Source organism: Symphalangus syndactylus, chromosome 23 (genome assembly GCF_028878055.3).
Source record: "Symphalangus syndactylus isolate Jambi chromosome 23, NHGRI_mSymSyn1-v2.1_pri, whole genome shotgun sequence".
NCBI classification, from domain to species: domain Eukaryota; kingdom Metazoa; phylum Chordata; class Mammalia; order Primates; family Hylobatidae; genus Symphalangus; species Symphalangus syndactylus.
This window is the reverse complement of record NC_072445.2, coordinates 12,206,597-12,218,933: the sequence shown is the minus strand read 5'-3', so window position 1 is coordinate 12,218,933 and position 12,337 is coordinate 12,206,597. Positions and strand designations below refer to the sequence as shown.

Genomic DNA, 12,337 nt, shown 5'->3' with positions numbered 1-12,337 from the left:
ACAGAACAAAGCCGGATGGAGGATGACTTTGACGAGTTGAGAGAAGAAGGATTCAGACGATCAAACTACTCTGAGCTACGGGAGGAAATTCAAAACAATAGCAAAGAAGTTAAAAACTTTGAAAAAAAATTAGAAGAATGGATAACTAGAATAACCAATGGAGAGAAGGGCTTAAAGGAGATGATGGAGCTGAAAGCCAAGTTTCGAGAACTACGCGAAGATTGCAGAAGCCTCAGTAGCAGATGCGATCAACTAGAAGAAAGGGTATCGCTGATGGAAGATGAAATGAATGAAATGAAGCGAGAAGGGAAGTTTAGAGAAAAAAGAATAAAAAGAAATGAACAAAGCCTCCAAGAAATTTGGGACTATGTGAAAAGACCAAACCTACATCTGATTGGTGTACCTGAAAATGACGGGGAGAATGGAACCAAGTTGGAAAACACTCTGCAAGATATTATCCTGGAGAAATTCCCCAATCTAGCAAGGCAGGCCAACATTCAGATTCAGGAAATACAGAGAACGCCACAAAGATACTCCTCGAGAAGAGCAACTCCAAGACACATAATTGTCAGATTCACCAAAGTTGAAATGAAGGAAAAAATGTTAAGGGCGGCCAGAGAGAAAGGTCGGGTTACCCACAAAGGGAAGCCCATCAGACTAACAGCTGATCTCTCGGCAGAAACTCTACAAGCCAGAAGAGAGTGGGGGCCGATATTCAACATTCTTAAAGAAAAGAATTTTCAACCCAGAATTTCATATCCAGCCAAACTAAGCTTCATAAGTGAAGGAGAAATAAAATACTTTACAGACAAGCAAACGCTGAGTGATTTTGTCACCACCAGGCCTGCCCTAAAAGAGCTCCTGAAGGAAGCACTAAACATGGAAAGGAACAACCGGTACCAGCCCCTGCAAAAACATACCAAATTGTAAAGACCATCGAGGCTAGGAAGAAACTGCATCAACTAACGAGCAAAATAACCAACTAACATCATAATGACAGGATCAGATTCACACATAACAATATTAACTTTAAATGTAAATGGGCTAAATGCTCCAATTAAAAGACACAGACTGGCAAACTGGATAAGGAGTCAGGACCCATCAGTGTGCTGTATTCAGGAAACCCATCTCACGTGCAGAGACACACATAGACTCAAAATAAAGGGATGGAGGAAGATCTATCAAGCAAATGGAAAACAAAAAAAGGCAGGGGTTGCAATCCTAGTCTCTGATAAAATAGACTTTAAACCAACAAAGATCAAAAGAGACAAAGAAGGCCATTACATAATGGTAAAGGGATCAATTCAACAAGAAGAGCTAACTTTCCTAAATATATATGCACCCAACACAGGAGCACCCAGATTTATAAAGCAAGTCCTGAGTGACCTACAAAGGGACTTAAACTCCCACACAATAATACTGGGAGATTTTAACACCCCACTGTCAACATTAGACAGATCAACGAGACAGAAAGTTAACAAGGATATCCAGGAATTGAACTCAGCTCTGCACAAAGTGGACCTAATAGACATCTACAGAACTCTCCACCCCAAATCAACAGAATATATACATTTTTTTCAGCACCACACCACACCTATTCCAAAATTGACGACATAGTTGGAAGTAAAGCTCTCCTCAGCAAATGTAAAAGAACAGAAATTATAACAAACTGTCTCTCAGACCACAGTGCAATCAAACTACAACTCAGGATTAAGAAACTCACTCAAAACCGCTCAACTACATGGAAACTGAACAACCTGCTCCTGAATGACTATTGGGTACATAATGAAATGAAGGCAGAAATAAAGATGTTCTTTGAAACCAACGAGAACAAAGACACAACATACCAGAATCTCTGGGACATGTTCAAAGCAGTGTGTAGAGGGAAATTTATAGCACTAAATGCCCACAAGAGAAAGCAGGAACGATCCAAAATTGACACCCTAACATCACAATTAAAAGAACTAGAAAAGCAAGAGCAAACATATTCAAAAGCTAGCACAATGCTAGAAGTAACTAAAATCAGAGCAGAACTGAAGGAAATAGAGACACAAAAAACCCTTCAAAAAATTAATGAATCCAGGAGCTGGTTTTTTGAAAAGATCAACAAAATTGATACACCACTAGCAAGACTAATAAAGAAGAAAAGAGAGAAGAATCAAACAGATGCAATAAAACATGAAAAAGGGGATATCACCACCGATCCCACAGAAATACAATCTACCATCAGAGAATACTACAAACACCACTATGCAAATAAACTAGAAAATCTAGAAGAAATGGATAAATTCCTCGACAAATACACCCTCCCAAGACTAAATCAGGAAGAAGTTGAATCTCTGAATAGACCAATAGCAGGTTCTGAAATTGTGGCAATAATCAATAGCTTACCAACCAAAAAAAGTCCAGGACCTGATGGATTCACAGCTGAATTCTACCAGAGGTACAAAGAGGAACTGGTACCATTCCTTCTGAAACTATTCCAATCGATAGAAAAAGAGGGAATCCTCCCTAACACATTTTATGAGGCCAGCATCGTCCTGATACCAAAGCCTGGCAGAGACATAACCAAAAAAGAGAATTTCAGACCAATATCCTTGATGAACATTGATGCAAAAATCCTCAATAAAATACTGGCAAACCGAATCCAGCAGCACATCAAAAAGCTTATCCACCATAATCAAGTGGGCTTCATCCCTGGGATGCAAGGCTGGTTCAACATACGCAAATCAATAAATGTAATCCAGCATATAAACAGAACCAAAGACAAAAACCACATGATTATCTCAATAGATGCAGAAAAGGCCTTTGACAAAATTCAACAACCCTTCATTCTAAAAACTCTCAATAAATTAGGTATTGATGGGACGTATCTCAAAATAAAAAGAGCTATCTATGACAAACCCACAGCCAATATCATACTGAATGGGCAAAAACTGGAAGCATTCCCTCTGAAAACGGGCACAAGACAGGGATGCCCTCTCTCACCACTCCTATTCTCTGGCCAGAGCAATCAGACAGGAGAAGGAAATAAAGGGTATTCAATTAGGAAAAGAGGAAGTCAAATTGTCCCTGTTTGCAGATGACATGATTGTATATCTAGAAAACCCCATTGTCTCAGCCCAAAATCTCCTTAAGCTGATTAGCAACTTCAGCAAAGTCTCAGGATACAAAATCAATGTACAAAAATCACAAACATTCTTGCACACCAATCACAGACAAACAGAGAGCCAAATCATGAGTGAACTCCCATTCGCAATTGCTTCAAAGAGAATAAAATACCTAGGAATCCAACTTACAAGGGATGTGAAGGACCTCTTCAAGGAGAAGTACAAACCACTGCTCAATGAAATAAAAAAGGATACAAACAAATGGAAGAACATTCCATGCTCATGGGTTGGAAGAATCAATATCGTGAAAATGGCCATACTGCCCAAGGTAATTTATAGATTCAATGCCATCCCCATCAAGCTACCAATGACTTTCTTCACAGAATTGGAAAAAACTACTTTAAAGTTCATATGGAACCAAAAAAGAGCCCGCATCGCCAAGTCAATCCTAAGCCAAAAGAACAAAGCTGGAGGCATCACGCTACCTGACTTCAAACTATACTACAAAGCTACAGTAACCAAAACAGCATGGTACTGGGACCGCAACAGAGACATAGATCAATGGAACAGAACAGAGCCCTCAGAAATGATGCCACATATCTACAACTATCTGATCTTTGACAAACCTGACAAAAACAAGCAATGGGGAAAGGATTCCCTATTTAATAAATGGTGCTGGGAAAACTGGCTAGCCATATGTAGAAAGCTGAAACTGGATCCCTTCCTTACACCTTATACAAAAATTAATTCAAGATGGATTAAAGACTTAAATGTTAGACCTAAAACCATTAAAATCCTACAAGAAAACCTAGGCAATACCATTCAGGACATAGGCATGGGCAAGGACTTCATGTCTAAAACACCAACAGCAATGGCAACAAAAGCCAAAATTGACAAATGGGATCTAATTAAACTAAAGAGCTTCTGCACAGCAAAAGAAACTACCATCAGAGTGAACAGGTAACCTACGGAATGGGAGAAAATTTTTGCAACCTACTCATCTGACAAAGGGCTAATATCCAGAATCTACAATGAACTCAAACAAATTTACAAGAAAAAAACAAACAACCCCATCAAAAAGTGGGCAAAGGACATGAACAGACACTTCTCAAAAGAAGACATTTATGCAGCCAAAAAACACATGAAGAAATGCTCATCATCACTGGCCATCAGAGAAATGCAAATCAAAACCACAGTGAGATACCATCTCACACCAGTTAGAATGGCCATCATTAAAAAATCAGGAAACAACAGGTGCTGGAGAGGATGTGGAGAAATAGGAACACTTTTACACTGTTGGTGGGACTGTAAACTAGTTCAACCATTGTGGAAGTCAGTGTGGCGATTCCTCAGGGATCTAGAACTAGAAATACCATTTGACCCAGCCATCCCATTACTGGGTATATACCCAAAGGACTATAAATCATGCTGCTATAAAGACACATGCACACGCATGTTTATTGCGGCACTATTCACAATAGCAAAGACTTGGAACCAACCCAAATGTCCAACAACGATAGACTGGATTAAGAAAATGTGGCACATATACACCATGGAATACTATGCAGCCACAAAAAATGATGAATTCATGTCCTTTGTAGGGACATGGATGAAACTGGAAACCATCATTCTCAGTAAACTATCACAAGGACAAAAAGCCAAACACCGCATATTCTCACTTATAGGTGGGAATTGAACAATGAGAACTCATGGACACAGGAAGGGGAACATCACACTCTGGGGACTGTTGTGGGGTTTGGGGAGGGGGGAGGGACAGCAATAGGAGATATGCCTAATGCTAAATGACAAGTTAATGGGTGCAGGAAATCAACATGGCACATGGATACATATGTAACAAACCTGCACATTGTGCACATGTACCCTAAAACCTAAAGTATAATAAAATAAAAAATACAAAAAAAAAAAAAAAAAAAAAAAAAAAGGACACGGACACATCTACCACGTGGATGAGCCCAGAGGACATTGTGCTGGGTGAAATCGGCCAGACACAAACAGACGAGTACTGTATGATTCCACTTCCAGTTCTGGAGATGGACGGTGGCGATGGTTGCACCACATTCTGAATAGATTGAATAATACTAAACTGTACACTTAAAGATGGTTCAGGCGGGAAACTGCATGTTCTGTATATTTTACTACCATAAAAATTATTGGGGAAAAATGCCCATCTCCAGCCAGGACCTCTCCACTGAGCCCTGGAACTGTGTATCCAGGCACCACCTCCCCAACCCCCCAACCCCGCCCCCCCCCCACACACACATTTCTAGCTGGGTGTCTCATCTACACCTCAGCTGTCTGCTCTCATCCCACCCCCTTCACACCTCCTGCCCATCCTTCATTAACGACATCTCTATCTTTCCAGCAGCTCACACTCCAAACTAGAAATTGTCTATAGTCCCTCTCTTCTCTCACCCACACCCAGCCTATCGGCGACTCCTGCTATCTCCACCCTCAAGAATCAGTCCAGGATCTTGCTCTTCTCACCACCTCCCTGCCACCTTGGAGCACTGAGCCTTCGTGCTGGCCTCCTGGACCAGCCAGCCAGTCCTCTGGTCTGTGTCCTCCCTCGCTCCCTGCAGGCTGTTCCTCGCACAGTGGCAGCCTGACCAAACCCCCAGGCGGCAGGCAGGGCCCTCCACTCCCATCACAGAGAAAGGTCCTCAGACCCTATGCTTCTCCCCCTGCTCCCTTCCCCCTGCGTACTGTGTATGCCTGTCACCCCTCTAATATTCTTTGCACTGCCCTTATTTTGTTCCCTATAGCGGTAGTTTGGGTCACCATCATATCCCCAGTGTCTGGGATGCTGCCTGGCATATAGCAGATGTTGAATGAAGGTCACCCTAGCCAGGGCTGTGGGCTAGAAGATGCCCCTAATGGGGCTCCCATGGTGCAGACCCAGAGCTTTACCTCTGGGGTCTATGTCTTGGTCCCCACCCCCACCCTGAACTTGGGCACCTTGTCACACACAGCTGATCCCTCTCCTCCTAGTCTGAGACTCCCTCCTCTTCAACTCCTCCTGGTGTTTGGTGGGTGTGGGCCTGAGGACTCCAGAGACACTCCAGCAACCTGTCAGAGAGTTCTCCCATCTAACCCTGTGATGTGTCCCCCAGGCCCCTTCAACGACACTCCTCACTGCGAGGATTGATGGGGCTGCCTGGAAGAGGTGGCCAGGAGGGGAGCCTGAGGTTTGGGGTCCTTCCAGGTCGAAAACTCAAAAGGCCTTTTATTAGGTCCCAGGTCTGGGGTGCTCTCATCTGCCAACAATTCAATCACCTAACCCTGTGCGACGCCCCAGAGGGTATACAGCGGGAGGGCCAGGCCTGGGCCCAGCACGCACTCAGTGTTGCCACCTTCCTGCTTCAGGCACTTTTCCCATCCCAGACTCTCCAGTGACGGGCAGGAAACACCCTTCTGTGTTTCTGTGTGAATTTGGGCACAGCATTTAAGCCAAGGGAAAGGTGACATTTGACATTCCATGTGTCTGCCCAGCCAAACATCTGGGTTGCTGGATGGCATACCACAGAAGCCCGGAGATAGGAACTTCCGGGCCGACCTGATGAAGGGAGTGAATTTGACCACTCTAGGTACCTCCAAGTGGAATCACACAGGATCAAGGGAGAGTTTTTCAGGTGTTGGGTGCACAGTAGGTGCTCAATGAACCAGGGCAACTTTTCCCAAGGTGTGCTGATTAAGAAAAGGTGTTTTGGTAACAAATAAGCTTGGTGTTGCCACAGCCACCTTTCCCAGGGTTTTTAAATTAAAAAAATATATATATGTTTAGATATGGGCTCTCAGGCTGTTGCCCACACTGGCGCAATCCTAGCTCACTGCAGCCTCCAATTCCGGGGCTCAAGCAATCCTCCCGCCTCCACCTCCCGAGTAGCTGGGACTATCAGGCGTGTACCACCACCCACTCCCCGCAGCGATTAAATTTTTTTTTTTTTTTTTTTTTTTTGCATCGCATGCCACATGCAGGGTTTGAAAAGAAAAAAATATATATATTTTTTCGTAGAGATGAGGTCTCACCATGTTGCCTGGTCTCGAACTCCTGGACTCAAGGGATCTTCCCACCTTGGCCTCCCAAAGTGCTGGGATTATAAACTCAAGCCACCGCCCTCAGCCTTCAGGGTTTTTAAACATGTGCTGTGTTGTGATGTGCCAGCTGCCTGCATCTTCCAAAGCAGCTCTGATCAAAACCAACACTCTATGTTGCATCTCAGAGACCTGAACTCCCTGAAACCCACTTTCAGAGAACAGTAAGGCAGGTTTCTGAGGACTTGGCCCCTCAGTTCCCAGGAAGGGCTTCCATCATTCCCTTATTAAAGCATTTCAATTTTTCAATCAATGTTACACATTTAACTGTAGTCGTAAATATAAGGCCTACTGCATTCCTATCTCCTACCCCAAAGAAAACCAATTTTAACTTTAAGCTTTTTCTTCTTTTACCTCCATATTTCTAAATAACATACTACTCTCAAGTTTTCAGCTTTGGACATCCTTTGTTGATTTCCTGCTAAGAACAAGAACTTGGCTCTCTTACCCTCTGCCACCAATACACAGGCACATTCTTTCCCTCTCCCAGTCTCCTACTGAGATCCAGCATATATTTTTACCAGAGCAATATTCACTAGTATTTGTGTTTACATTATTTGTATGTAAATATTATTCACAGCTGAGTCATGCAGGGTCTGCAGCTCCTCTTCCTGTGTATTTCTGGTTAGGCATTAATACACTGTTATTATTTGCTTAATTGTCTGTATCGTCTCTGATTCTTAGACCTTCTCCAAGCCCTCTGACAGGACCCAGTGCTGACAAGATATGGGGCCACCTCACAGGCCTGGAGCTGTGTGCTGAGTTCTCCCAGAGCCCGCCCCGGGTCCCAAGTCTCCATGTCTTTCTCCGATCACTCCTCCCTCACTGGAGCCTTCCCACACGTACTTGCGAGAATGGCTGCTGAGGAAGTAAGTTTTGAGAGTCCTGTGGACTTCTCTTGGGTATCTGTGTTACTGTCGTGCCCATCTGGGACCCTCTCTCGAAGACCCCCTTCTTGGGGCTGGAGGGGCTGCTCACAGCTCCCTGAATGTGCTGCTGAAGGCTCCCTTGAAGACCACAGCCCCCTCCCACTCATGGTTTCCTGTTTCTCACGCCATCCAGCAGGAAGGTTTCTGCTTGTCTTCCCACCATCCCCTCTCTTCTTGCTGTGGATTGTTGTTGAAATAAAAGCCTTTGTGAAGCAATCAGGAAGGAGCTGATGCAGACCCAGTTTCTGCGGACCAGTGCGCAGAGCACAGGCCACTGCTCCCTGCAGGCCCGCCTCACACCCAGGCCACCAAGCCCCTCTCTTGCCCTTTGCCCCCGTGCTTGTTCACCGCCACTGGGCCTCTGATTTCCTCTGAGGATTTTCATCACGCTCATGACAACTATGCGCTCAATATCTCTGTCCTAGAAGTAGTGGGGACAGGTCCCACTCCTGTGCCTCGCCCTTGCCCTGCCAAATGTTTTAAACATTTAAAAATGTAGTAAGTTCATCCTATACACCAAAGAGTGCCACAGCACACACCTCCCTCCAAGCCAGCCTTCGGGAGCCTTCGTCATCCATCCTGGAGGCCCTTCCTAGGGTTGGGTTCGGGTCTAGGGCATGCTGCCTTCCCTCAGGACCCAGCACCCACCCCACCCACGCCTGGGGCCCTCAGGGCTGGGGCTCGTTTTCTGATCCCCCCCCAGTGTGTAACCTCCTGGCTGCTGGCACAGGCTTGGCCCTGCAGACCCACCTTTACCCCAAGGCCAGCCCTGCAGCTTCTCAGGGCAGAGGCCCCCAACAGAAAGCAATGAAGCGGCTGTTTAGTCTGGACGCTAACTGGACGAGTGCCCCCAAGTACTGCAGACAGTCTCTGCACACAAGGCCCCCACCTCTTTCCAGCCCTGGCCAGGGAGGTGGGTCAGTTTTCCCAGCAACCCAGGGGGCACTTAGGAGAAGGGGTGAAACAAGAAAACCAAACTTTCATACGACTGGTTTAATTTTTTTTTTTTTCAGCAGGAGAAAAAAGAATAAAGTTACAAGATTCTTTTAATATTTTCACAATGTTAAAACTAAAACTGAGCTCTAGGCTATGTGTGTAAGTAAATCTAGAACACAAAAGGGTTAAATAAGATTTTCTCTTTTAAAGATACAAGAATTTAAGCTTTCCTTACATTTAACAAACTTCACAGAACAGATACTGCAGGGGAACAAGCCCCACCCCCCACCCCCCACCCCCAGCTCTAAGTCAGGAAGCGAACATGGGCTTCGCTCCCCCAGGCCAGCTCCCCAGGGCTCCTTCCCATGGCTGCCTCCACGCAGTAGGCAGTGGGCGGGGCCTGGGGAGGGCCGGGAAGGGCTCGCACAGCCTCTTCGGGACCAGAGCTTGGCGGAGGCCTGTGCGGGGCTGCCTCACTGAGGATGGCCCGTATGGTGGCCAAGGGCTGTGGCTTGACAGCAGTGGTAAACGCTGGACAGACCTGGCCCCTCTGCCCTGGGCTGCCCTAGAGCAAGACACCGGTCTGGGTCCTGAAGCAAGAATTAAGGCTGGGGATTTTGCAGCGGGTTCCACTCTGGTGGGTGGAGGGTGGGAAGAGCATGACTTCCTATTTCAGTACGTCGGATCAAAAAACATTTGCAGTTGCAGGTGTTCAGCTGTTAATTTGCAGACAGAGTTGAACCATTTGTTGTTTTACAAAAAGGAAAGTTGCTGGGTTAAACTATTCCAGTAGCCTATGCGTGGGCAGATCCATGCTGCCTCTGCAGGGGCCTCCTGCCCTCACCCACCTGGATCAGATGCGGCACGAGGACCACTGGGACTGCTCACCCTGCCTGGGCTTTCAAGGGAATCCTGATCCTGTCCACCCAGCCCCAGCCCCACCTGACTGGTAATGATTTCCTAACATGGGGCAACCAGGCCCACCCCCACCCTTCCCCACCTGGCGTGAGCAGCTGCAGCTGCTGAACTCCTCTGTGAACATGAGGGGGCACAGGTGGAGAAATGACCCTCAGGCCCTCACCCACCAGAGCAAATATCACTCTCGGAGCTGGGCCACAGCCACAAACCGCTGTTCTACACAGATCCAAACCCATTGTCCCTGGGATGTATGCTGCCTTCCCTTACTAAACTTGCTATGTGGTAGATGTGGACTGGGTGTCCTTGGACTATGGGGCTGCATAGAAACGAGAATGGAGGCCACGGCATCATCCTCCTGGCCCCTGGAGGCACGGGCGGCTCCAGCTGGAAGGGGCAGAGCCCGTGGGCAGCAGCTTCCCCAGCTGCTCCCAGCACTTCTACTGATTCTTGTTGGCTATGAAATGTCTTTTTAAAAAACTCCCAATATAGAAATCTGGCTGCAGAGGACAGTGTGCAGACCCGGCCACCGCGCTGTGCTGCCATTCGCCGCATCTGGTCCGTGCCAGATCCCTGCATTGGCGAATGGCAGACCAGAGCCGGCAGGGGCAGGGCACTCTGGCTGCTTCTCGTGACCTTGGATCCCGTGTAGAAAAGGCAGGTCTCGTTCGTGGACTAGTCTTGAGTGGAGCTAATTTTCAAAGTGAGGTTACTGTTTCTCTTCTTGTGTGATGAGTTTTTTCATAGCAAGTCAGGTAAAAAAATTTCCATAAGAATCTGTCCCCCACCACCCATTTCCAGCTCTGTGGGAGAGTGAGGCCACCACCCAGCCCAGCCACGTGGCCAATCTCAGCAGCCTCCCGTGGCCAAGGCACACGTGGCCATCAGGTATCCTGGCTACTGGGACTAAGGATAAGTGAAGAGGTGAAAGGCCGAACATTAAACAGAGTTTCTGGCAAAGCCATGTGCGTCGTGGGAACTTTAACACCAGCTTCTACTCCTCTATTAACTCAGAGTCTCCGTCTGGAACACTTTCCACTTAAGGCTTTTTATAAGTTTGACTCCAGCAGTGACAGGTATGTGTTGTTTTAAATCCACTAGCCATGCTCAAAAAAAAAATATTCTTCATGTTTTAATTTTATACAATGGCTAGCAGGCACCTTAGTAACCAGCCAGAAATCAATTTCAACCACCATCAACCCCTAAACTACAGTACCAGGATGGCTGGCTAAAGAAAGGAAACGGACTGGCTGCAGTCTGACGCGTGCCCAGTACAAGGTGTCTGGCTGACTTTGTCCTAAATAAGGCTAACATTAGTGAACTAAGAACAGCGTCATGTGGTGGCCATGCCTGGCCTTCAGGAGCACCCCTCCCCAATGCGCTGGCAGGAGCGCCCCACTTTCCGGTCCAGCTTCACCATTTTCATGATGGCTTCCTCCCGGCCACGGCCCATGTGGTCGAATGTGCAGTCGTGCTGCTCAGGGAGGCGATGTAACATACAGAACACGTAACCTGCAGCAGTAGGAGAAGCAGAGGAAAGAGGGTGTTAGGGTGGCCTCCAAGTGCACAGAGCCTCACGACTGCCTTTGTCCAGAGGATGGAGGGGCATCCCAGTGAGTGGACAACAGTCATTGCAGGGGTTCCTGATGCAGCAGAGAGCTCACTCCAACACCCGCACCCTGTAGCAAGAAGGTCAGCACTTTGCATTCCACAGCTGCTCAAGCCTGTCCGACACCCTCCGAACTCACGAGCTGTGGCTGCTCAGAGGCTGCCCCTGCCTGGACCCTTGAAGGGTAGAACCCTAAGTTGATGGCTGCAGAGAGACACAGCCCTATCCTTGGAAATGAGTGAGCTCTGCGCTCCTCTCCAGCACCATGCAGGTGGAAGAGCACAGGCTGTCAGCTCAGCACTCTGCTTGGCTCGGGCAAACTGTGATTTCCACCACAGGATGCCCACCATTTCTAGGAGGCAGGAGAAATGATTATGTCTTAAATGACATTCCACCTCCTGTACAGCTGGGGCTTGAGAGGATGGTGGGAGTGCTCAAACCACAACCCACAAATGAGTGGGGGCTCTCAAAGGAAAGTGGATTATTTCTAGTGCTAGAAAAGGTATTAGATAGAAAGAGAGGAAAGGACAGCAATGCTGGGCTCCAATCGCCATCTCCAAGGAACCTGATACTTCTAACTCCACTGGGTAGGTGAGAGAGGTTGAGATCCCCACACTTGGGGCCTCCCAACTGTCCTTCCCTCCCAGAAGTGCAGGATGCTACAAGACTCTTTTTGAAGCAGAGAAATCCAAGGGAGACACTGGTCTGGCAAATAAGAGAAAAAG

The 12,337-nt window shown here is 46.9% G+C and overlaps 2 protein-coding genes across 11 annotated transcripts in view; one reads left to right on the top strand and one right to left on the bottom strand.

The window, feature by feature from the left end:
- The window catches only part of BTBD9 (BTB domain containing 9), a 507,047-nt gene extending 498,676 nt beyond the window's left edge, over window positions 1-8,371 (top strand). The window contains exon 13 of one of the 2 annotated variants that reach the window (XM_063632289.1): window positions 7,908-8,371. In XM_063632289.1, coding sequence (XP_063488359.1) covers window positions 7,908-8,088 — 181 coding nt within the window. In that variant the 3' untranslated portion in view covers window positions 8,089-8,371. The remainder of the gene's footprint in view (window positions 1-7,907) is intronic. The other variant, XM_063632296.1, reaches the window with a different exon arrangement.
- The window catches only part of ZFAND3 (zinc finger AN1-type containing 3), a 376,418-nt gene that overhangs the window by 23,099 nt on the left and 340,982 nt on the right, over window positions 1-12,337 (bottom strand). For 2 of the 9 annotated variants that reach the window (XM_055264607.2, XM_055264611.2), the window contains one exon: window positions 9,131-11,515. The exons of the other annotated variants lie outside the window; for them this stretch is intronic. In XM_055264607.2, the coding sequence (XP_055120582.1) occupies window positions 11,361-11,515 (155 nt within the window). In that variant the 3' untranslated portion in view covers window positions 9,131-11,360. Of the gene's footprint in view, window positions 1-9,130; window positions 11,516-12,337 lie in introns of those variants that run through there. 9 annotated transcript variants of the gene reach the window in all.